The sequence below is a fragment of the Leptidea sinapis genome, chromosome 20 (assembly GCF_905404315.1).
Source record: "Leptidea sinapis chromosome 20, ilLepSina1.1, whole genome shotgun sequence".
In the NCBI taxonomy this organism is placed as follows: domain Eukaryota; kingdom Metazoa; phylum Arthropoda; class Insecta; order Lepidoptera; family Pieridae; genus Leptidea; species Leptidea sinapis.
In genome coordinates this window covers 13389164-13415397 of record NC_066284.1, presented here as the reverse complement: position 1 = coordinate 13415397, position 26234 = coordinate 13389164, and the positions used below count along the sequence as shown (strand labels likewise).

The 26234-nt window shown below is 39.5% G+C and overlaps 1 protein-coding gene across 25 annotated transcripts in view; it reads left to right on the top strand.

The window, feature by feature from the left end:
• The window catches only part of LOC126970079 (catenin delta-2), a 122470-nt gene that overhangs the window by 83069 nt on the left and 13167 nt on the right, over window positions 1–26234 (top strand). For all 25 annotated transcript variants that reach the window (XR_007730530.1, XR_007730531.1, XR_007730532.1 and 22 more), the window contains 10 exons: window positions 1626–1714; window positions 5578–5722; window positions 11649–11745; window positions 12128–12307; window positions 15837–16018; window positions 16791–16950; window positions 18321–18510; window positions 21256–21347; window positions 22970–23139; window positions 24760–24901. Coding sequence is in view for 22 of the 25 variants with exons in the window: in XM_050815768.1 (XP_050671725.1) it covers window positions 1626–1714; window positions 5578–5722; window positions 11649–11745; window positions 12128–12307; window positions 15837–16018; window positions 16791–16950; window positions 18321–18510; window positions 21256–21347; window positions 22970–23139; window positions 24760–24901 (1447 nt within the window). In the remaining 3 variants the exon portion in view is untranslated. The remainder of the gene's footprint in view (window positions 1–1625; window positions 1715–5577; window positions 5723–11648; window positions 11746–12127; window positions 12308–15836; window positions 16019–16790; window positions 16951–18320; window positions 18511–21255; window positions 21348–22969; window positions 23140–24759; window positions 24902–26234) is intronic.

The window sequence follows — 26234 nt, the reverse complement described above, 5'->3', positions numbered from 1 at the left end:
TGTTTTATTTTAGAGATAATTTAATTTAATTAATTTTAGATTATAAGAGACAGCTATCTATGGTCTTAAAATCTCACAATTCATAATTTACCAACTGATAAAGCTAAATGTTACATGTGAGACATGACCATCAGTGCTCGTGGAACTTAAATTAAATTGCGTCGTTCCTCCATAGAAATTCTGGAGCCATCATTTTCATGCTATGCCATCATTTTCTCCAGGTCACGTTTTATTCCGATACATGTCCTGGCCAAAACAAAAATAATACGGATGCAATGATGATGATCACATGTTTCTTATTAGCGGCCCAAGGGGCACACATGGGGTGTGACTCGAATCATGCCTTAATTGAGAGAACCAAAAGAAGGATACAACTTAAAATTAACCATTTTAATGACTGGCTGCAACTAGTAAGATCTTTCAAGATAAAAAATGCATACGATGTTGTACCAATGAAGCTGTAAAATATCCTAAATTTAACAGAATTACCTTTAAAAAAGGGCCATTTACGATTTAAAAAAACTGCTCTGAATTTTTTTATGGCAATCTGTAATATGGCTGCAATATCAAAAGCCCTTTGGAGAAATACGTTTCAAGACGGATCATGTACTTAGAAGTAGTCTCCAAAGAGATTTTGCCTATAAGTACAGAGAAAAAGAAGGATTTGATGGATTTCTTAACATTAATGGATCCGACATTTTATGATTTTTTTAAATTCGTAAAGACTGACAATGACACAGTGAACATTGATCCTGATTTGTATACATACTTAGAGGAAAATGGAGAAGATTAAGTATAACAAAATTCCGACAGTCATTATTGTTTCATCATTTATGTTTGTATTAATATAAAATACTTTAATGTAAAAAAATATGTTTTATCTTATATTTTTCAATTAACATAATTAAAGAGAGAACAAACTGTCTATTACTAAAGTAAAAAAACTATATTTTTCTAGTTTATATGCCATGAATCTTTTTACTCTATCGATTATTCATTAATTACTAAGGTGAATACGTTGACATGTCGTAGGTGAACAACCTAACATGTCATTTTTTTCGATGATTAAAATGTTAATTTACTATTATACCTACATCATTTGAAAGTTCCGATTAAGTTACTTAGATACATATAAAAATAACTAAGAAAGACAAAAACATCGATTTACCAGTAGTATTTAAACTTAAATATGGCTGCCCTGAAAAGTATACAATTTCGATTTGTCAATGTATTCACGCCGTGTACGGATATAGGGCACGAGTGCCAACCGTGGTGATGATACCGACTGCTGGCACTACAGCAACTTGCCAACTGACTGACACGAATCAAACTAAAGTTGATTTAACTAAAGACCTGAATATTAAATGCATAGGTAATACTACTGTTTTATATAAATAATATTTAACATTGCTAACACAGTTATAAAAGACAGCACTTATGTAACTGTAATTATTAAATAGGATCCCTATCATCCATGACGCAAAAACGCAAAAAATAGGAACTGCACCAGTTAAAACATTATTTATTAAATACATTGGGTGGCCCGAATATAGAAAACTAATGTGGGCCGTGATGACTAGGATCCTAAACAATAATAATACAAATAAGCATCTTCAACATTTAAGGAATATGCAGAGGGAGGTGGCAGCGGATCACCTCGCAGTGCATCTCCAGGGACGTTGCCTCCGCAACATAACTTACACTTACAACAGAGGTATGACACTTTAAAATTGACTAAATATATTGTATATTGTTGTATAAACTAAGTTATACTTAAAAAAAACTTGTATTCTTTTTAATCCAATCATAACCAAAATGTATTGAAAAATCTGTAAAACTTTAGATAGAAATATAATCTTTGAATGTATAATTAAATACATATTATAAATTACAGAACAGAAAAATATAGTAGAAGTGGCATCGTCTCATTTTACTATGGAAACCGATGTCGCCAAAGTAACTCATTTATCTATTAAATATGTAATAGGGGAGCGGGGGGCACGTTGTTACAATTTTTAGATATTTGTTAATATGACAAAAGCTATCAAATAAATTATACATTTGATTACTTGTAATGTTAGTATGTCTATTTAGCTATTAAAATATGACTGAAAAATTATGAAAATTTTTGTAAGTTTTTCACAATGGAGAATTTAACTAAACAAGTAGATTGTAACATCTTACCCCGGAATTGGGGCTAGTTGTTACATCATCGGGGCACGATGTTACGGTAGATAAATAAACAAAATCATCAGTGATACATACTTTTTTATTAGTTGCCATTGTTTTACAAACAAAATCATCAGTGATACATACTTTTGTATAAGTTGTTTTAACGATGTTGCTCTACTCAAAGATGTATCTTCTGGTGTTCGTAGAGATAGTTGAGGATTTCTATCCATAAAACTTTTAAACCAGTCCGGACCAGCCGTATTATTTTTATGCCAGCTAGATTATTTTTTAAGTCGAGTTTTAGAGCACATTGATAAGCTAGTTTGCGTACTTCTGTTGGTAGTAAACCAAAATATATTTCTGAACTTTTGAGTAGATAAGAAGCTAATTTATGTTCTGTTTCTTCTGAGAATACCAATCTAGGCTTAACGTAACCCAATGAACAACTTTTGTTGTTTTTTGGATTTTCTGACATACCTGGATAAGGACATCGGACACAAATTAAAAATCTGGCTTGCTTTACGAATGCTCGTTTTATCCTGCAGTACTTCTGCTGCAGCAGATTCATAAACTTCTTTACTAGTTGTACCTCTTTCTGTTTTTCTTTTATAGTATCTCACTCTGGAAAAAACAAAGAATATGTAGAATTTTTAAAATGAGCAAACGAACGGCACAATACCAGATATGGTAATATTTTTGTCACATGTAACAACTTACCCCAAACAATTGTAACTACTTGCCCCATGGCACGTTTTTTAATATAAATTGAAGTCATTATTAATGGATATCGATAGTAGAATAAAACAATATTGTAAATTAAAGGTAGATATATTATAAACGTTCAAGGTTAAAAAGTTTGACAAAATAAAAAATATAGTCATCAGGAATCTAAAATTTCGTAAATGATTTTTTTACTTACTTGGTTGAAATCGGGACACACGCACACAACCTAGCAGCTCAGCGCTTGGCGGGCATTGCTTGTTTTTATCTAATGCACGATGTTATAGGAAAATGAATGAGTCCAATCATGTCCATAAAAGAGTTTAAAATCCCGGTAAAAAACGCGTTTAACTTCTTACCCCTGTAACAACGTTCCCCCGCTCTCCCCTACACACACTTAATTCCGGCTTTATGATAGGCCTAAATCCACAATCACGAAAAGACATAACTAAAAATTTATTTACATCAATTTTGAACTTAATCATCATCATCATCAGCCGGAAAACGTCCACTGCTGGACAAAGGTCTCCCCCAATAATTTCCACGACGATTGTGTCTATAATATTTTTGGAGGGTTTTTTGCTGTAATCGCCACGTTGGCAGGCGGGTTGGCGATCGCAGTAAGTGGTTGGCTCTTGACGAAGGACGCTGCTGCCCATCTTCCGTTGTTTGTATCCCTTAGTCGCCTCTTACGACACCCACGGGAAGAGATGGGGTGGTGCTATTCTGGTGCGAGACCACACGCACAACAATGTGCGAACTTAATACAATAACGCTTATCTCTTATTCTTAAAGTGATAATGACAACCTCAGAACTTTTTCTTAAATTGCGAAAAATAACATATAAAAAACTTAAAGTAAAAGGAACTCTGTAATCATAGATTTGACTTCTGTCAAAATACCTAGTGTTGTACGAAAATGAATAAACATATCGATAAGTTAGTGAAAACTAGATATAGTGTAATTACGGTTAATAAAGTATATTATCGATAAAGTACGTCATAAAATAAAATAATAATAGGCCAATATTTAGCTCAATTCAAAATAAAATCAAGACAGCGTACTCGTATAGCCTTCGTAAGTTACAATATCAATATTATATTTATCTGGGAAGCAATACACGCATAAAACATAGTTTTTTTTAGTATTCATTGTTATTTTGTATAAACCCAGGGGCCAGTAAGAGTTTTTATAAACCGTACTGCTTCCATACGTAATGCGCGTGCGGATGGAAAATTTCCATAAAAAGCAGTAACGAATGATTAAAGAAAAGAGAAGGTATGAGTACTGATGAAGTATTAATAATCTTGTTAGTCTTCTCATATATGATATTTTATATTATGATTTACATATTATGCTACAATGATGGCAAATATTCCCAGAATTCATGGTTTTCGATCTATTTTTTACAATTTTATGACGTATTTGCTCTGCTCCAGGATGTGATGAGGTTTTTCTTTTACTCCACTTCGACTCACCTTTAACGGTACCTCAATATATGCCAAATATTGAAATTTAATCAAATTTTTAATCAAAAAGATTGTTTGTCTATATTTAAAAATGAAAGCTTATTTAGTTTAACTGGAATCTTACACATACTTGTCAAATAATAATTAACTGTACCTAAGAGACAATTAAGGAGGGTTAGGGTGGGGTCAGTAAGGTCCTCGAATGGCGACGACGTACCGGAAGGCGTAGTGTTGGTAGGCCCCCCACAAGATGGACCGACGATCTGGTCAAGATCGCCGGAGTAGGTTGGATGAGGGCAGCGCAGGACCGATCGACATGGCGATCTTTGAGGGAGGCGTGTGTCCAGTAGTGGACGTCTTCCGGCTGAAACGATGATGATGATGATGAAGAGACAATTAAAACTATTAATTTGAATTCATCGTAGTCTCTCTTGTACACAATTACCACAACTATATTATAATATTTTGCTCACTTACACCCTTATCGCATGATGCATGGAAAAGATCAATACTTGAATACAATTTATAAAGATAAAATGTATTTCGATAAAATTATATCGATATGTACATGCATGCGCTTGTTGAGTAGCAAGATATTTTTATTGTTTACATTAATTATTCTAACATAAGTTACATCGATTAAACGTAAAGGTGAATGAACCATACGTCGTAATATTATGATTCATTTTTAATTGAATATCATGCACAACACAAAAAAAAATTGTATTTAAATCGGAAAATTATGATTACCGATGATAAGAAATTCCTTCGTTGGACATATTTTATTGCGGCTATGATTTCTACAGTCAATATGGCACAATAAGGCATATTTGTATTTTTTTTTTAAGATTTGACTTCAATTGACATCAAATGCTGGTCTCATTTGAGCATCGAGTAGGTACACTTGTACATAATAGTGGCGACAGGGTAACGCCCACATGCCACTTCCACTAGTTTTTTCTGTTCCGTGTTATAAATTATACACACACATACTACAGAAAAAAATCTAAAATATAAAGTTAATAATTGTCAGTAACTATCAACGCTAGCGCGCGGCTACGAGATGTAACAGGTTGTTCTGAAATGATATTATGGAAAAATTTATTTAATTATGTGTTAAAGTATATTTCTGAATTTATTTTATGATATGATTGCGGTGAAGTAGGTCTACCCGTGTGTGTCATAGTCGCTCCACGATGTGTCCCGCACCCAACAGATACGAGTCGTCGTCGCTGGAGCAGCTGGGCCGCCATTACTGTGTGACGTCACCGCGCGGCGACTACCCCGACACGTACTCCTACCAGCACTACTCCGCGCACGCGGCGCCGCTCGAGCCTCAGCACCACGTGCAGCCGTTCAAGGTGGGTCTTAGTACTTGGTACAATGTACCCCGGTAAACAACAAATCAATGTATCAAAAAACACCGCTCTTCCTCCATTTCAATTTTTAATATCAACATAATTCTTAAATGAATTAACTGAAAAGGTAAACCAACATAATAGTTGTTTACAGTACTATTACCTTGCTCTAGTGTGTGTGTATATACAGTCGTGGTCAACTAATTAGGGACACTCTCGAGTTAAACCAAATTGTGAATTTATTTTTTATTTTCTAACGAGTCTAAACAAGATTCCATATCCCTTACATGTAAGTATAATAATAAAATATATAACAACTTCCTAAACATTAAACCTCTTAACAGTATAGTTGATAGATTATCACAGTGCTATTTGTTAAAAAAAAGCTGGCTGGTCATTTAATAAAAAATCTGAATCTCGTGGTAGTTTTGGCGGAAATCAATATTATTAATTTTAAATTTTGAGAACTATTTTGAAGAAAAATGGGCAAAAATAAAAGTTGCGATGCAACACTACGAAAAATCATCATGAAGTTTGTCGAGCGTGGTTGGTCATACCGAAGGGTAGCAGAATATTTAAATTGTTCAAAAACTATTGTATGCAATGCAGTGCATCATTTCAAGCGCAACAACACAGCTTTCGAAAAAAATATCGAGAAAAACAACTCCGATAGAAGATAGAATGATAAACAAGTTAGCTATGACAGATCCGTTTCTAGGCTCTGTTTTAATTAAACACGAAGTTGTGTGGAGGAAGAAAGAGCCGGTGTATCAGCGAGGACCGTTAGACGACGTCTGGTAGAAGCAGGGTTGTATGGAAGAGTGGCTCGAAAAGTGCCCTTGTTGAAGAAAGAACATAGATATGCACGTTTGACGTTTGCACGTAAATATGGACATTAAACCTACGCTCAATGGCAACATGTATTATTCTCTGACGAGACCGAGGTTAATTTGATTTCCTCAGATGGAAAGCAATACGTACGGCGTCCTGTAAAAGCAGAAATAAATCCAAGATTCACAAAAATAGCAGGTGAAACATGGCGATGGAAACATTAAAATATGGGGTTCATTTTCTGGACGTGGAGTGGGACCTGTGAGGAAAGTTCAGGGTAATTTAGACCAACATCAATCTTCTTAGTCGGACACTCTTGTCAGAGTGGTCGTAGTTGCGCTGACGAGGTACATGGTGGGGTGTTCGGTGGGTCAATATCCTGGCGATGTGCTTCCATTTCTGACGGTTAGAGGCGTTGCGAGTACACTACTATGACTATGGTGAACTTAGTAGCCTTTGTGATGGCGTCTATCCAGCGGGTTGGCGATCGACCGCGTGCTCACTTGCCTTCCACCTGGCCCTGAACTACCAGTCTCTCCATTGAGTTCTCATTTCTAGAGACGTGACCAAAGAACTTCAGTATTCTTAGTTGCACAATTGACGATAGTCTGTCTTTAATACGGAGCTCTTTGAGGATGGATACATTGGTGTGAAATGCCGTCCACGGGATCTTTAGGAGGCGTTTCCAGCACCACATCTCTAATGCATCGATTTTACGGCGGTCCTGCAGTCTCAGAGACCAAGATTCGGCTCCATAGATTGGAAACACAAGGCATTTCATCAATCTGATGTCGTCTGTCTGAATGTCGTCATCGATGATGTCGTCTGATCTCGTCGCCACATCCTACAGTACTTGATATAGTACCAAGATAAATATACTTCTGTACCACTTCACAGTTGGCTATATAGGGTACGTTGGTTCCAATTTGTTCGGCCCGGTCTACTATCATCACCTTCGTCTTGTCTCGGTTAATAGTAAGTCCGAATTGGAGACTGGTACTTTCTAGACGGTTTAGAAAATTTTCCATATCTTCTCTAGTCTGCGCGAGAAGGGTAGTATCATCAGCGTATCTGAAGTTATTTATCACGCGTCCCCCAACAGATATTCCTTTGTTCCAAGACAATGCGCATAATATACTCTGTGTAGATGTTAAAGAGTAATGGCGATAAGATGCATCCTTGTCGTACACCGGCTTCAGTCTTGAATTCGCTTGAACGGGTATCATCCACTCGTACCGCTGCAGTACCGTGCTCATACAACCTCCTCAATAGAACTATTAAATGGGGTGGTACACCCATTTCCGCAAGTATCTTCAGAAGGTGTGTCCATATGACCGTGTCAAATGCTTTGCGAAAGTCCACAAAGCAGATGTAAAGGGTTGTATTGAATTCTCTGGCCTTCTCAATAATCTGACGCAGTATAAGAATTTGTTCGTGAGTTCCTCTTCCCTTAACAAATCCGGCTTGCTCGGGTGCAATCTGCCTTGAGAGGTAGGCCAACAGCCTTCTATTAATTATGTGGAGCATCACCTTACTTGCATGAGATATCAAGGATATGAGTCGGTAGTTGATGCATTTCTTGGTAGACCCTTTTTTGTGCAGTGGAATGAAAATGGATTTTGACCAATCGTCAGGCCATATTCCAGTCTCCCATATTTTACAGCAGATGGTATATAAAATATCAACTCCAGGTTCTCCCATCGCTTTGAGGACTTCTATTGGGATCTCATCACAACCTATGGCTTTATTGCATTTGAGGTGTGTAATTGCTGCTTGTACTTCATCCCGCATGATGTCGGGTTCACGGTCAAGTATGTTGTGGGGAGAACATGTGAAGCTTAGTACCAAATTATTGGAAAATAGTGATTGACAATATTCCTTCCACACATTCACGATATCCTTTATCTCCGTAACCGTATTCCCAGCGGAGTCCTCAACAGCCCACGACTTAGGTTTAAATTGGCCTGTTATGTATCGCACCTTATCATGCAGATCTTTGGTTTGATATTTGTCGGAGTGCTGTTCCAGTTCATGACATATCTTACTCAGATGGTTATTGCGGTCACGTCGGCAAGCAGCTTGTATGATAGCTGACTTGGCATTTAGCTTCGTAATGCTAGCACCACTGGCTTTAAGTTTTCGGCGCTCTTCAACCAAATGCCAGGTTTCTTCCGTCATCCAATGTTGTCGTTTTGGTGAGACGGTTTTCGGTTGTGACTCAGCAAACGCCTCCACAATATATGTTTTTGCCGAGATCCACAAGTAGTTAGAGTCATTGTTTCCGATACCTGCTCTCCATGCAGCATGTCTGTTCTGTATCGAGGTGGTTAGTGACTTTCGATCGTTTACCTCCATTCTTCTAGCCATTTTAATTTGTCTTGCTCTTTGCAATTTCAATCGCAGGTTTCCAATGAGCAGTTGATGGTCGGAATGACAATCAGCACCGGGAAGGGTATGTGTATTGGCAATTGAACTTTTCCAACAATACAAGGCAATATTAGAGGAAACTTCCCTACGCTGAGGAATATCCCCCGACTATCCGACGTTTCAGCATGATAACGACCCGAAACATACCGGCCGTTCAGTCAAGTCGTTTCTTAACAGTCAGTCGGTCCTCAACCCAATTGAGCACCTTTGGCACGAAATCAAGAGAAAAGTTGCCACTTATCGTACCACAACTTTAGATGAACTTAATGAAGCTTTTTGTGAGGCATGGGCAAACATTCCTGTCGAAACATGTCAGAAACTGATAATGTCTATGCCACATCGGTGTCAAGCGGTAATTACTAACAAAGGTTTTGCTACTGGGTACTGATTTAACACGTAATAAAAGGGAGCTGTTATAGTTATTTATGCAACTGTTGTGTAATAAGGGGTATTAAAACACGAATGTGGATTAATGGATGATAAAAGTATCACATGAGTGTTTTAATACCTAATTATCAACAGTTGCATACAAGACTTTATCTACACCCAGAATATGAATCCTCTAAAAGATTCTGGAACAGTTAGCTTACTGCTAACATTATAACACCAGTCCTAGTAGTAACCTAATATCATTCATTACTGATTATAAACAAATAAACTAATAAATAATAAAACAATTATTTATTTTAGTAGTAATGTACATTTTGTATAGTGCAATAATTAAAATTCACTCGAATATTCAGCGTTTAAAATGAATCGCTCATTTTTTGTAAACAAAACAATAAAAATATCGAAGAAAAATAGCGGGGATTCATTGGAATCCCCGGCCGAATAACATACTTTTTTTTTTACGGCGCGCGACGTTCTGGTAGTGAGGAACGCGCGTAAACGAAAATGTTCTTTTTTTGAAATTCATACAGATACCACGCATCGAGCAATAAGAATGTGGCTGTATGTTGAAACTCTTTGCGCATGAAGGGATCGAAAAAAAAACATAGGAGTGTTGTTATGAAATTCAGTACAACATTACAACATTCGTTTGGATGATGTAATGGTTATTAGAACATTGGGTGTTTTAATGTTGGCAATAAGCTAACTGTTTCAGAATCTTTAATAGACGATTTAAAGCATGGGTGTAGATAAAAGAAATTAAAATACTGCAGATTACTAGTTTTGTTTAACTCTATTTTTCATTTTACTTTACTTTCCTTAATTAAATGTCTAGCTACAGAATTATACCTTAAATTGAATGCATGGTTAACCTTTGATATTAAACACTTTTTTCTATTTATTTAATCTTTTATTTACATCCATTTATTGCATAATAATTGGACTAAACTATGCAAAATAGAAATCAATACGGTTATATGTTTATATGTTACATAACAATGATTGATATTATAGTATTTAAAGAGGTAGATATGTCACTAGCGCGCCGAAAATCAATCGCCTAAATGGAGTCAATTGGTTCCTTTGGTCGTAGTCGCTCTCTCGATACGACAACGGTACGCACGCGTTTGTTGTTGACAGAATTTCTTACAATTTGATATATTTGCTTACGTAGGAGTTTTTTTCAGTAACACTGTCCCTTTCGGTATATCCCTTGCTAACTGCAGAAGAATCAACGGATCATTTTGTTTTTCTCCTATTATCTTATTGTAATAAACCCTCAATAAAAAGACATTCATCAATAATATAAGATACAAAAAATAATAATTGTAAAATTAAAACTTTTTGGGAGCCGTCGTTAGTAAAATTGTAAAAATGGGGCCCTTACTGTAAATAAATCTCGGCTTTATTTTGTTATGTCTGTATGTTTTTCATTATATTATGTACAAATAATTGATATCATCGATGTGGCTATATACTATATTTAATATTAAATTATTTTTTTTATAAAATCAATTACACCTTATTTACCTAATTTCAATGCAGTTTTACTACATGAACTCATGAATGAATCGTATTTTAGGCATAAATCACGGTGTGCGGTAAAAAATCATATCTGATGGATGATTCTTCTGATATTCAAATACGAAGCAATTAGCAAATTTATCTCTTTTTCGCTTGCGATAATTGCATTTATTCTTTGACGTGTAATCGTAATGTAGTGTGCTATTGCAATGTTAAATTATTCATGTGTGCGTTAGTGTATCATTTATAAACACCGAATGTTGTCTAGGTATCCTATCTATACTTTTAAATATCATTGGTACATAACCAGTTATTTCTCTTCACTATCTTGAATGTCCCTAATTAGTTGACCACGACTGTATGTGTATGTGTGTGTGTGTGTGAGTCTGTGTATATGGTAAGTGATCACCGCAGCCCATACTCTCTTAAGACACAAGAGAAGTCACAAGAGCGTTGCCGACCGTACAACGGGGTCTTGCGTGAATGGCGAATTCGAAAACCGAAAAGGCGAGGATCGAACAATGGGCTCCGTGGTGAGAGTCAACGTGGTGGTAACCTATAAATTGCGCTAGCGATGCTCCAAATTATTATTATTAATTTTTCAAGTCTGTGAAAATTCAAAATTTGATATTCCATAATCCTGTACAGATGAGAATACCTGATACCACGGAAGGAGCAAATTTTATGACAAATAACTTATTGTGTGAAAAGTTCTAATATTATGAAGTTGTATAGTTTTAAGTTGGATCTTTCACAGGATTCACAAAACGGTCTAAGTCTGGGTAGCACGGGAGGACAATCAATGTACGGCGATGAAGAGGAACTGCAAAAGCAAATGGCGGGGATGTCGCTCGGTAAATATTCGTTTTATTTTGACATTTTAAGATCAGCTGATCTCCAAGTTGTAAACAAATACTCAAGCAGGCGATTTTTAATGTAATAAAATACGTATTTCACATTTGATTGGATTGATATGTATAATTTCCGCAGATTATCCGTAGTCAATGGAACAGCGATTTGCTGCATTGCTATAGCGCAGTATAATTAACTTGTACTGTTATTCCTTCAACTCTCCTCACCTTTTGGTCCCTCGCACGGGATGTCTAAATTTTGAATCTTTTGGAATGTACCTATTAGTGTGGTAGTTAACATTTTGATTCAATGTTGCACTTCCACCACATTGTGAATGTCAATTTTGTGTTTTGGTTGAAAAGTGTTGGTTTATTTTATTTTCAGTCCACGGCGCCGGTGTCGGTCGCGACGAAGGCGCCGGTCTTCAGTGGCGCGACCCCAACCTGCCCGAGGTGATCGGATTCCTAAACTCCCCCTCGGACGTGGTGAAGGCGAACGCGGCCGCTTATTTGCAGCACCTCACCTACATGGATGACCCAAACAAGCAGAAGACAAGGAGTTTAGGTCTGACAATTTTTGATATAAACACGTGTAACGGTTATACAGCCTGTAACATTGATAATATGATCTGAGTTGTAACACATCATATTGAAGTGCACTCGTAACCTGAGACTTAAAAATGAAAATAATTTTTCAGTACCAGTTATTATTAAGAGCGGCTAAAGGTACTTATAGTCGTTTGAGGAATACTTAACTTTGAGTATAGTCGGACCTATATACTTAGATGATTAAGAAATGGATTTGACATGTAAATGTTGAGATAAATGTTTCTATTTCTGTAATAATAAATGCAATATTATATTTTAATATAATTTAATTCAAATAATTAATCAGTAAATTTAGTAAAATCAAAAATCAAAATCAAAACGTTTATTGAACTCATAACATTGATTTACAATGGCTTAAGTTCAGTCATACACTAAATTTCATAATAATAAATAAATAACATCAAACAATTAAAATCACATAAAACAAATCACACTTAAGTAGATAAATTCAATTCCAGGCTGCTTTATCATTTAAATAATCTTGGATATTGTAAGTAGAGCTAATTACACTACATTTAATTTTTAAAAGTTATCGATTATAGTGCACTCATTTTCTATATGATGAGGCTGTATGTTAGATGCGTCCTCGACTAAAGAGAGAAGGCTTCCATCACTATCTGCAGAGGTAGAGAAGAAGGTCCACCTCCTGTTTTAAACAGACTGCCATGTTCATTTGTTCCAACTTATTAACTTAACTTATCTTTTGTAATGAATTTCACGAAAATCGTATTCCCAGAACACAAAATAACAACAATCACAGTCAAAGACACTGACATGACACCGACTGTACGTACTTCGGATATTGTCACAGTAATATCGCAGTTTTTTTTATTCGTTGTTTCAAGACAATTTATGGATTTTCCTGCTATTAAAAAAAAACTAAAATAAGTGTTTGTATAGAATAGATTGAGGCGAGAAATTAATTAATTTGTCTTAATATTTATTATATTACAAATAATTTATCGATATCCTGTCGATATTGAAAGTTCAGCTCTAAGTTTACTTAAATGTGTCCCTAGCTCAGGAAATCAAAAGTGACGTCTCTGTGATAGACCTCTTCTTAGTAGAGTAATGCATACTTAGCTAAGTAGTCCTTAAGTAGTATAATAAGGTACGTCCCGGTGTGGCTCGCTAAACACGGAAGAGTTTGACAACAAATGTAATGTTATTTGCTGTCATTTCAAAAAAATATAGTTTGAAGTACTTTTTCATTGTTAAATTTAATGCAAAGAATAATAAATGGTACTTATAAAGGGCAATAAATGTTTCTAAGCTAGACTACGATGAGGGAGGATTTTAATTCCTTAAGTTAATTTGTAACCAAATTTATGAACGATGCGGGACTCGAAATCGCGACCTCTCGGGTTTCGTTCGAGTGCTCTTCCACCGAACGAACCGTTCGAGTGACGCATGCTTCGTAAATCTTGGGACGTCTCGTTCAACTCTCGGGTCGGGGCTCCATCGACGGGTACCACTTTACGGTCAACTCTCAAGAAACTAACTGGCACTCAAAATTCACCCGGAGAGTACACAAATATAACTGCAAACCAGGTCGCCCATCAACTGCTACTAAACGGAAAGACCAAATCCTCTCCAGGAGCTACTAAAATCCTAAGAGATCTTACGACAGAAACGGATGCTCTGAGCACTAACATATGCCTAAACGAACTTAAAGCTGCGCTCAAGAAGGTAAAGAGTGGGAAAGCGTGTGGACTTGACGATCTCACAGTCGAACAGATGAAGAATTTTGGCCCTGCAACGCTGGACTGGATTCTGAGGCTCTTAAAACATCCCAAAAATCTGGCGCAAAGCCCGGGTCGTTGCGTTACTTAAGCCTGGTAAACCTGCTGACGATTCTAATATATTCCGACCAATTTGCCACCTGTACAAGCTGTTTGAAGGAATCCTTCTTGGCCGACTTACACCACACATCGATGAGAAGCTTATCCCCGAACAATCAAGTTTTCACCCAGGCAAGTCCTGCTCGTCGCAAATTCTCAACCTGACCCAACATATTGAGGATGTGTCGCTTTTGTGGACCTTTCGGCTGCTTACGATACAATTAACATCAGCGCAATGATCAAAAAGCTTTACGAAATCACAGCTGATTACACCTTTTGCCAGATTGTAGGGCAGCTACTGAGCAACCGCCAATTCCAGGTTGTCCTTCAAAATCAGAAGAGTCGGTGGAGGAAACAGCGTAATGGACTGCCACAGGGTAGCGTCCTGGCACCAAGTGTGTTCAATATCTACATAAACGACCAGCCTAGGGCACGGGACACAAAAAGCTTCATTTACGCAGATGACCTAGCACTCGCAGCTCAAGCGGACAGCTTCACGAGTGTACAGGAAGCTATAACTACATCCCTGAACGAGCTCGACGACTACTATACGACAAATGGATTGAAACCAAACTCAAATAAAACCGAAGTCTGCGTATTCACCTACGTAATAAAGACGCAAACAGGGAACTTAACATCACATGGCAAAACACAAAATTATCCCATAATAGATTCCCCAAATACTTGGGCGTAACCCTTGACCGAAGCCTGACGATGAAACAGCACTGCATGAACACTCAGCAGAAAGTCTGCACACGCAACAACATACTGAGAAAGCTGACTAAGACTTCCTGGGGAGCTAAACCAACCGTCTTGCGCACTACAGCTATTGTACTCTGCTACTCCGCAGCCGAATATGCCTCCCCTGCATGGGAACGGTCGGCACATACAAAGCTGATCGACGTAGCACTGAATGAGTCCTGTCGTTTAATAACCGGTTGACTGAAGGCAACACCTACCGAAAAACTGTACCAGCTGGCAGGAATAGCCCCCCCTGAGGTGCAAAGAGCAGTCTCCAGCTCGGTAGAAAGAACAAAACAGACACAGGACAGACGGCACCCACTATTCAATCATATACCAGCCCGCCGTAGGCTACGCTCCAGGAATAGCTTCTCACACTCAGTGCAGCCTCTCAACGAGTCCGCTGAAACTACACGTCTTGCCATGTGGACGTCACGGCTAAGCACCTCAAACCCGAACATCAGCGTGAAAGAGAAACTAGCCGAAGGCCTATCTGGTAGTCGCTCAACCGTCTCAGAGCAGGAGTGGGAAAATCTAGGGCAAACTTAGCGAGGTGGGGTTTCATCTCTGGACATGATACGGAGTGCATCTGCGGTCATCCGAGACAGACCGTTGCGCACATGACTGAACGAGGAGCCACACGTGGCTACCGACCGAGCTATCACGGTTGCGGCTTTTTGGGCTGCCCGTATTTGAGGTGACCGTCGACTCGATAAGAAGAAGACGGTCGATGATAGCCTTCTCGACCCCAATAATAGCATATTAGGAAATCGACTCGAGTTGTCGCTCTTTCAAATCTAAATAATTTGTCCCGCATCGTAAATTTCGTTTACAACTTTACTTGAACTAATCTCAGAAGTGAGGGTTCAGTTTCACAATATAGATAGCTTATGACTGGTCCAGGAGGCATCCCGCCGCTGGTGCGGCTCGTGTCGCACGACAACCCGGAGGTGGCCCGCAACGCGTGCGGCGCGCTCCGCAACCTGTCCTTCGGGCGCCAGAACGACGAGAACAAGCGAGCCATCCGCGACGCGGCCGGCCTGCCCGCGCTCGTGGGGCTGCTGTGTCGCACGGCCGACATGCAGGTACGTGTACATCATATGAGAGGAATCAGAGCATATTCGATTTAACCGGCTGATACAGTTTATTTGTAACAACGTAGAGATTTTATGCCACTGGAAATCTGTTTATATTTTTAAATTAATAAATGTGTCCCGAATTATGACGAGAATACATTTATTAATAAAATATATGCATGTTTATCACTAAAATTATAATTTTGAAGTAGGCCGGATGGATGGCCGGATGGTACCTACGTAATAACTCGCGTGCCATGATTTTCATATTTTGTTAGTGTCGCGTTTGTTACTGTGTGGTAATTACATGGTTGTTTTTTCCTCGCAACTGTATCGAAGAAGTACGTATGAAACTCGTCAACAACTCACTCACTAGACACTCGGCAGTTTTACGTCTTCGCCTCCGGCTAGTGATCCAACCTAGTGGGTCCAACCTCGTGTGTTAAGAGCCCCTTAAACCGCTTGTAACATAATATACTATACAAATTATAGTTAAAGTTACTTTTATTATTAAATAATACAATGTGTGGGAATGGAGCGAGGACCCTCAGGCTATTAAATAATAAGTTTTATTGTACAATATTACATAGCAGCCATATTTTTGTGGAAAAAGAAGAAGCGAGCTGAGTTTCTTGCGTCCGTTCTTCTCAGGTCTGGGGCATACATTTTCGAATGGGTCGTAGTTTTTTACGTTCAATGAGTAAATGATTTTAAATCCTATTAAAAATAATAAGTATATTGTTACCGAAGATCGAATTTCGATATGTATTTTGAATGGCAGGTTAAAGAACTAGTGACCAGCGTTATATGGAACATGTCCTCGTGCGAAGACCTCAAGCAGTCCATCATAGACGACGCCGCGCAGGTGATCTTCAACAAGGCCATCATCCCCAGCTCCGGCTGGCACCCCACCACCCCCGGCGACACCTACTGGTCTACTGGTAACAGTTATTATATATAAATAAATGCAATATATCGTAAGTTGATCGAATCATCGGCGATCAACTCATCTCCTATCGTCTTGATTCTTTGGCGTTGCGTAGGTCTCTCTGCATCTTCTTCCGCATTTATCACAGGTAGTTTCGGGTTCATAACAGTGGCTGAACTCCACCACCGGACATTACGTCAGAATGCTACATACAACCCGCATCTCGTTGACGTCTGGCATTACACAATCGCGCGTTTTTAAGAAATTTCTTGCTTCGCACAGCCACTTTGTGAAATCAATTACCGGCTGCTGTTTTCCCGAACAGATACGATTTACGGACCTTGAAGAAAAGAGCATAACCCCACTTTAAAGGTCGGCAACGCACCTGTTGTTGCGCATCCAATTATGTATAAAAACAATTAACAGAAAACAATTGACACTGTCAGCCACACATTTTATTACTACAGAAATTAGTAAAACTGGGTCAATCTAGGCTCAATCTTAGGACCCCTTTTAGACTTAATTTATGTCAACAACATTCATGAAATAAGTTTGCACGGACAGATTATGCTTTATGCTGATGACACTTGCCTTTTTAACTTTGGTAAAGGTTTGGAGTAATCAATTAATGAACTTGGTTCTTTTGCACAGGCTGATCAATAAAATTTTTCAAACTTTCAAAGTAACTTTTTAGCTATAAACATATCTAAAACCATGTACATCATCTTTAAAGTAAAAAACAAAACTATTCCTTCTTTCACATATTTAAGAAATAAAAAAACAACAAAAAATATAATCAACAAATCGAAGAAAAAAAAGCTCTTCTTTTTTTCTATACATATAATATCTAGGCCTCTTTTTGGATCACTATCCAATATCACATATAGCATATCACTATATGGCATGGATGCCACATATCGATATAGTAAGAACAAAATTATTATCTCTAATTGGTATGTTGGGAAACATTGACAGATCTATTTCACGCCGATTTACAATTTACAACTCACTAGTCAAACCACACCTATAGATGTAGTAGCTTATAGAAATGTGGGGTTAAAATGTAAAGTCGAAATTTGTTAAACTACAGATAACATAAAATAAACTAGTAAAGGTTCTGTTTCATTATCCCTCCTTAACTTTAATTGAAAAAATCTACACAGAAACAAAAATTATGATAATCAGACAATTATACACACCCACACTACATGCTTACTCATTTACAAGGTTTTAAATAAAAAAAATACACCTGAGCCAACCGTTTGAGTGACGTATGGTTCGTAAATCTGGTATGTATACATATAATTTTCTTTCTCATCTAGAAAGGAATCATGTGAGGAATCCAGAATCTGTCACAGCCATCTTAATTTGATATGGTTACAGTGTTCCGCAATGCGTCGGGCGTGCTCCGCAACGTTTCGTCGGCGGGCGAATACGCGCGGCGGCGGCTGCGTTCGCTAGCGGGGCTGCCCGAGGCCCTGCTGCACGTGGTGCGAGCAGCTATCGCCACCAACGCCATCGGCACCAAGATCGTGGAGAACTGCGTGTGCGTGCTGAGGAACCTGTCCTACAGGTGATCACATACACTGACACAGCTGCGCTCCCTGGCGGGGCTGCCCGAGGCCCTGCTGCACGTGGTGCGAGCAGCTATCGCCACCAACGCCATCGGCACCAAGATCGTGGAGAACTGCGTGTGCGTGCTGAGGAACCTGTCCTACAGGTGATCACATACACTGATACAGCTGCGCTCCCTGGCGGGGCTGCCCGAGGCCCTGCTGCACGTGGTGCGAGCAGCTATCGGCAACAACGCCATCGGCACCAAGATGGTGGAGAACTGCGTGTGCGTGCTGAGGAACCTGTCCTACAGGTGATCACATACACTGATACAGCTGCGCTCCCTGGCGGGGCTGCCCGAGGCCCTGCTGCACGTGGTGCGAGCAGCTATCGCCACCAACGCCATCGGCACCAAGATCGTGGAGAACTGCGTGTGCGTGCTGAGGAACCTGTCCTACAGGTGATCACATACACTGACACAGCTGCGCTCCCTGGCGGGGCTGCCCGAGGCCCTGCTGCACGTGGTGCGAGCAGCTATCGCCACCAACGCCATCGGCACCAAGATCGTGGAGAACTGCGTGTGCGTGCTGAGGAACCTGTCCTACAGGTGATCACATACTCTGACACAGCTGCGCTCCCTGGCGGGGCTGCCCGAGGCCCTGCTGCACGTGGTGCGAGCAGCTATCGGCAACAACGCCATCGGCACCAAGATGGTGGAGAACTGCGTGTGCGTGCTGAGGAACCTGTCCTACAGGTGATCACATACACTGATACAGCTGCGCTCCCTGGCGGGGCTGCCCGAGGCCCTGCTGCACGTGGTGCGAGCAGTTATCGCCACCAACGCCATCGGCACCAAGATCGTGGAGAACTGCGTGTGCGTGCTGAGGAACCTGTCCTACAGGTGATCACATACACTGATACAGCTGCGCTCCCTGGCGGGGCTGCCCGAGGCCCTGCTGCACGTGGTGCGAGCAGCTATCGGCAACAACGCCATCGGCACCAAGATGGTGGAGAACTGCGTGTGCGTGCTGAGGAACCTGTCCTACAGGTGATCACATACACTGACACAGCTGCGCTCCCTGGCGGGGCTGCCCGAGGCCCTGCTGCACGTGGTGCGAGCAGCTATCGCCACCAACGCCATCGGCACCAAGATCGTGGAGAACTGCGTGTGCGTGCTGAGGAACCTGTCCTACAGGTGATCACATACACTGATACAGCTGCGCTCCCTGGCGGGGCTGCCCGAGGCCCTGCTGCACGTGGTGCGAGCAGCTATCGGCAACAACGCCATCGGCACCAAGATGGTGGAGAACTGCGTGTGCGTGCTGAGGAACCTGTCCTACAGGTGATCACATACACTGATACAGCTGCGCTCCCTGGCGGGGCTGCCCGAGGCCCTGCTGCACGTGGTGCGAGCAGCTATCGCCACCAACGCCATCGGCACCAAGATCGTGGAGAACTGCGTGTGCGTGCTGAGGAACCTGTCCTACAGGTGATCACATACACTGATACAGCTGCGCTCCCTGGCGGGGCTGCCCGAGGCCCTGCTGCACGTGGTGCGAGCAGCTATCGCCACCAACGCCATCGGCACCAAGATCGTGGAGAACTGCGTGTGCGTGCTGAGGAACCTGTCCTACAGGTGATCACATACACTGACACAGCTGCGCTCCCTGGCGGGGCTGCCCGAGGCCCTGCTGCACGTGGTGCGAGCAGCTATCGCCACCAACGCCATCGGCACCAAGATCGTGGAGAACTGCGTGTGCGTGCTGAGGAACCTGTCCTACAGGTGATCACATACACTGATACAGCTGCGCTCCCTGGCGGGGCTGCCCGAGGCCCTGCTGCACGTGGTGCGAGCAGCTATCGCCACCAACGCCATCGGCACCAAGATCGTGGAGAACTGCGTGTGCGTGCTGAGGAACCTGTCCTACAGGTGATCACATACACTGATACAGCTGCGCTCCCTGGCGGGGCTGCCCGAGGCCCTGCTGCATAACGTTATCGTGGAGCAATAATGGAGAAGATCGATTGTAACTGTCCGTAATCAAATTGTAAAGCGCATTGTTGCATCGAAAAATTTACTATACCTACACATTTTTAGACAGATTGTTAGTAAGTGTACTTCAAATTCACTAAAAATCAAAAAATATCAAAAAAACAACCGACTTCAAAAACACTATTCAAGAACAATATAATATGCACTAAAAGTTATAAAAAAATTTGCTTATTTTTATACTATATCATTAAATTATCTAATTCTAGTTACGATTATTGTAATTTTTTGAGTAGGTGTCATCCAAGATAGGTTTGTAACTACATACATAGTTATAGGGGAGATGTGCTTGAGTCGTGAGGAGGCGAGAAGCGAGAGCGGGTCGCGGCGGGAGGAGCGGTTATCTCGACCTATATTAGAATAGAGGCCAATCATATTTCTTTATTTTTCAGAGATGTTCGAAATTTGAATGATATTATCAAAATCGTTGTTATTATTTAGAAATAATAACATTGTCACAGATAAAAAATTTGTTGTAACAAACCAGTCTATTTTTATAGGGGTCATAATGTGCGGTTCTTGAACGCATCATGGAGGGTTATATTTCAGTGCCTATATAAAATAATATAATTACTTTCATTATATTTCAATATAATATTCCTAATTTTTTTATAATATCAATATAATATTTTTAAAATTCCTAATTTGTTCAGAATGAAACCTGTATTTTTCCATTCGTTTAATCTTTCTTAATTTAATTTAAATTCTGATCAGGTGTCAAGAAATAGAAGATCCCCTATACGACACAAGAGCTCCTCCCACACAGTCAACTGGGCAGGCGCGGATACAAGCTAGTGGTTCCAAAGGTATTTATAATTACATAAACGTTGTATAACTTTGTAGCTTTACAAATAAATATATATTAAGTACTTGGTATTCCGGGATAGTACTGGAACCTTATATTTTTGCTGTACCAATATTATTCTCAAAAACTAGGCTCACATTCGCTTTAAAAAAATTATAAGTAAAACTCTGCTTACGCGTCTATTAGGCAGAGTTTTCGCTTAGTTGTGTGTCTACCGCGCTTTGAATACAACGTCACGCAATGACAATGTGTTCAGTGAAAATCTGTCCGAATAACAGCATATCCAAAATTAAAAAGTATAGAGTTGCGTCTTACAGTTAAGTGCCTCTTTAAACACAAAATTGTGTAAGTAACTTGAACTTTTTAATAATTTTGATAAATAATTACATTTAATTTATTAAAACAAAATGTTGTTGCCTCGTGTTCGCGTCCGAGCTTCTAATGAGCGTATACAATAGTCTTTGAACATAGTGCCACGAAATATGGTGTTTCTTTGAATGAATGTTTTAATGTTATCTCTATTAGACTTAGACAATATCATTAGTGTCGACAATTACCTATAATATAATATATCACTCAGTAATACGGTTTTGTTTTATCTATTAATGTTTTTATTGATTTTTATTATGCGACTAGTCAACGTGTCAGCTAGTTTAAATATATGTTAAATAGTCATAAAACTAAATATATTATATTCACCGCGCCAAATGTCAAAAATGTAGATGCGAATATTTTATTAAATGGAGAGGTGGGAAAACCAGTGGAATCTGCTGTATTTCTTGGCATTACTCTTGATTCCAAATTGCAGTGGGGCCCCCATATTGAAGGATTGGCGAATAGGCTTAGTTCTGCAGCATATGCAGTTAAGAAAATTAGACGGTTAACTGACATAGATACGGCGAGATTAGTATACTTTAGTTATTTTCATAGTATTATGTCCTATGGTATATTGTTATGGGGCTCTTTGTGCTGCAGAAGAGGGCTATTCGCGCGATTTATAACCTAGGTCCTAAAGAATCATTAAGAGAAAAATTTAAAGAAATAAACATTTTGACTGTTGCTTCTCAATACATTTTTGATAATGTTCTGTATAAGCACATTGAGGAATTTTCTAGAAACTGTAACATTCATAATGTTATCACGAGGAACAAACATAAACTTGTTATGCCTACTACTCAGTTGGGTCGAGTTAGTCTTTTGTTGGGCGATGTATATGCTTCTACAATATGATCCCAGAAAATGTACAAAACAAATGTGTTTTTTTTTGTTTTGAGAGGAGGAAATACTGTTACGTATTTACGCCCCGGAACGGGGCGTAATATGTCGGACTCGAGTGTCGACGCCCCATACCGACTAAAACCTCCTCTGTGCTGTTAGCAGCCCTGGCTTTCACAGCGAAGTAGGACGTGGGCCGTGGAGGCCGCAAAGACTACGCAACAACAGTCGCGGGGCGTCTCCTAAGGAGACTCGAACCTCAGACCGGCTGTGTGCTTGTGGGAAGGAACAACTGTGTTACGAAATTTAAAAGAATTGTTAAAAAACGTTTGTGTGGGAAAGGTTATTATAGCATAAACGAGTTTTAAAACATTCTAATAAAAAAATAAAAAATTGTGTTATCGATAGGCGAGAGTCTGGGGTGCTTTGGAGGAAGCAAGAAGAAGAAAGAGGGATCCTCGTCCAACTCGACGAGCCCGCTGGGCAAGAGCGAGACAGAAACACAGTCGCTGGACGCGGGGAGTAGCGCGCTAGGATACAGCGTGCCCAAGGGAACTGAGATGCTCTGGTCTCCTGAGGTAAACTCTCCACGAACAATCATTATTGTAAGTATACATATTGCGTGTATCGCGGAAATAACTATGCAGTCATTTTTGGGGGCGAAAAACTAATCCAGCCAGGTCTCATCTTTGGGTAAAGGCGTGATGCCGAATTTTTCACGCATTTAAATTTCATGAGTGTCGCTGTTTTTGGGTCATCCTCTTTTATGTTACAAGAAACCCGTTAAACCTTTACTTACACCAGTGACCGCTCGGTCGCCAGGTATTTTAACTTAGTACAGACTACAGATGCCGCCTGGAGCTTAGCTGGCGTGTTTTGTTAACGCAACCGACATACAAATGTATGGTTTGGAGGGTAAAAAATAAAAAAATAATAATAATAAAAAATAATTATAATAATAATAGCGGCGATCCTCAGCGATGTTTCGTCTGAGGGGTGGATCTTTAGTGAGCTCGTTATATATTTTACTAGCTGACCCGATAGACGTTGTACTGTACATAATAAATAAAATATTGTTTTTTATGTACTTGTCAATAATTATTCATAAAATCAAGAATTATTTCGTATGCTCCCTGTTGTTATAATGAAATTGTTTCACAGCGGAACTGTATAAACCGTGCGTCACTAAATTCTCTCATAGAAAATATGTCCATACAAAACAAATATTGAAAATAAAAATAAGTATGGGTCCCAAATCTAAATAAAAACTATCCTATCTCTCAAGTTGGACCAAACTGCACTCCATGAAGTAATCCCCATTAAAAACCGGTTCATTAGGAGTCCATCGCGGACAAACAACGTGTCAAGTAATTTATATATATTAAGATTATATTTTGATTATTTAGTGGACTGTATCTTAAATCTTGTTGTTCTTGAACCTATACAGAAGTACAGGTGTGTTTGATTGTGGCGATATACTTTAATATTCAAATTAATGTTTATGACTTATCAATCAAAATCGGTTACAAAATAGTCTCTCTTGCTTTTCTCAATAATGCTGTGTCTCCGTTAGAGATGTTCTTCTCTTTCGCACGCTCTGTTTGTCTATACGCTAATATATTATAAGTGTATGCAGCTGACTACGAGTCACGCACATTACTGATGCCGCGTAAAGAATGACTTAACAATAAAACATGGACGCGCAAAAACTATTATGTGCATGATTTAATTACGTTGAAAAGTTCAAACCAGATTTTCCAAGGCCTGTCGATCCGGCCATTGAGATATTTGTGAGGGGAGCGATGCGGAGTCTACGCGTAATGCTCGTGAACAAGTTTTGATCGTTGTGACTAGGTGATACTATAATCGCGAACTCTGCTGTTGGTAATAATAAAAAAATGAAGAGGAATAAAATATTTCACAGATAACTTTATTAATTCACAATTGAGAACCTTCGAGTATTTGCTTTGCACCACTTTGCAGATATTGTAAATTATATATTTTAGATATTTGCTATAGAAGTGGCAAACTCACTTCTTCTCATTAAAACTCAACGTTTCCGAAGTGTCGCAAAATGGTCCAACTTTCTATTAATTAGTGTAATTTTTGACATAAGTGAATAAAAGAAATTTTGTTTTTTTTTTTTTTTTTTTTTAAATTAGTAGTCGGTCCACCAATGGTCATGTAATCCCCGCCAGGTGGTGCCCCTGTACATGACGCTGCTCCAGACGTGCTCCAACCCCGAGACCCTGGAGGCGGCGGCGGGCGCGCTCCAGAACCTGGCCGCGTGCTACTGGCAGCCCTCCATCGACATCCGGGCCGCCGTGCGCAAGGAGAAAGGTGAGCCGACCTCACGACACACCTGTCACCTATATCTGGACCTGTTCCCCTTTCACCCCCTCGCGCTCGTCGACCGTTAGATATTTTCGTGCTATCTATCACTGCTTTCGATTTAAAAAGTGACGACCAGAAGGTTACGCCTCTATAACTAACGCGATAGGGTATTTTTTTTATGGAAATGGAGGACAAACGAGCGGACGGGTTACATGATGTTGAGTGATCACCGCCGCCCACATTCTCTTGCAACACCAGAAGAATCATAGAAGTGTTGCCGGCCTTTAAGTAAGGGTCATAACAATCATATTCATTCTATATATTATGGTGTTCGTAAAACTTTTGTAATAACAATTACCATCACTTGAATCCGCGGGCTCATTTGTAACTCTTTACCGCCAAGACTTTTGTAAATAATTTGCTGTGGAATATTAAATACGTACAATATATTTTCTGCGTGACCCCACCTTATAAAGGCAGATCAAGTTCAAATGGTGAACGAATATGCTTCTTTAACGAACATTTTCATTCGGTCATCGAAAACTCGACCATAAATTCATTTAACTTATCTGAAATTCCTTTGGTTAACAATACAATTTTTAATATAAGTTCTATTCTTAAATCCAAAGAAATTGTCTACAAATATCTTAAATCTGTAAATGTAACCAAGGGTGCTAGCCCGGATGGTATTTATCTAGTATTGATAAGAAACTGTGCTACGAACTTAGCGTTACCAATCACCATTTTATTCACGAAATCATAAGGCCGTGACCCTGCCATTTGGAAAATGGCACTGGTCACTCCGATACCCAAAGGAGATATTAGCAAATTTATTGACAAGTATCGGCCTATATCAAAATTATGCCAATTTGGAAAAATACTAGAAAAAATTGTTACAGACCAATTATCATGGGCTGTAAAGCGTCATATAACTCCACATTAACATGTTTTCTATAAGGGTCGAAGTGTTGGAACGAATTTAATTAGTTTTAGTGAACTCATTCTCGATGCTTTTGATGATAACGCACAGGTAAACGCTGTGTCCACTGATTTTTGCTAAGGCTTTTGACAAAATATGCCATAAGACCTTATTACATAAGCTTTATCGACTTGGTATATACGGCGATCTTTTTCGTTGAATACAATCCTACATAGAGAATCGTTCTCAAGCTGTTGTCTTAGGTGGTTATATATCGCGTTACAAATCCATCCCTTCCTGAGTTCCGCAAGAGTCCCATTTGGGACCATCACTATTAATATATATAAATCTCGTGTCACAATGTTTGTCCTAAATGGACTCCTAACTAATGAACGGATTTCAATGGGGATTACTTCATGG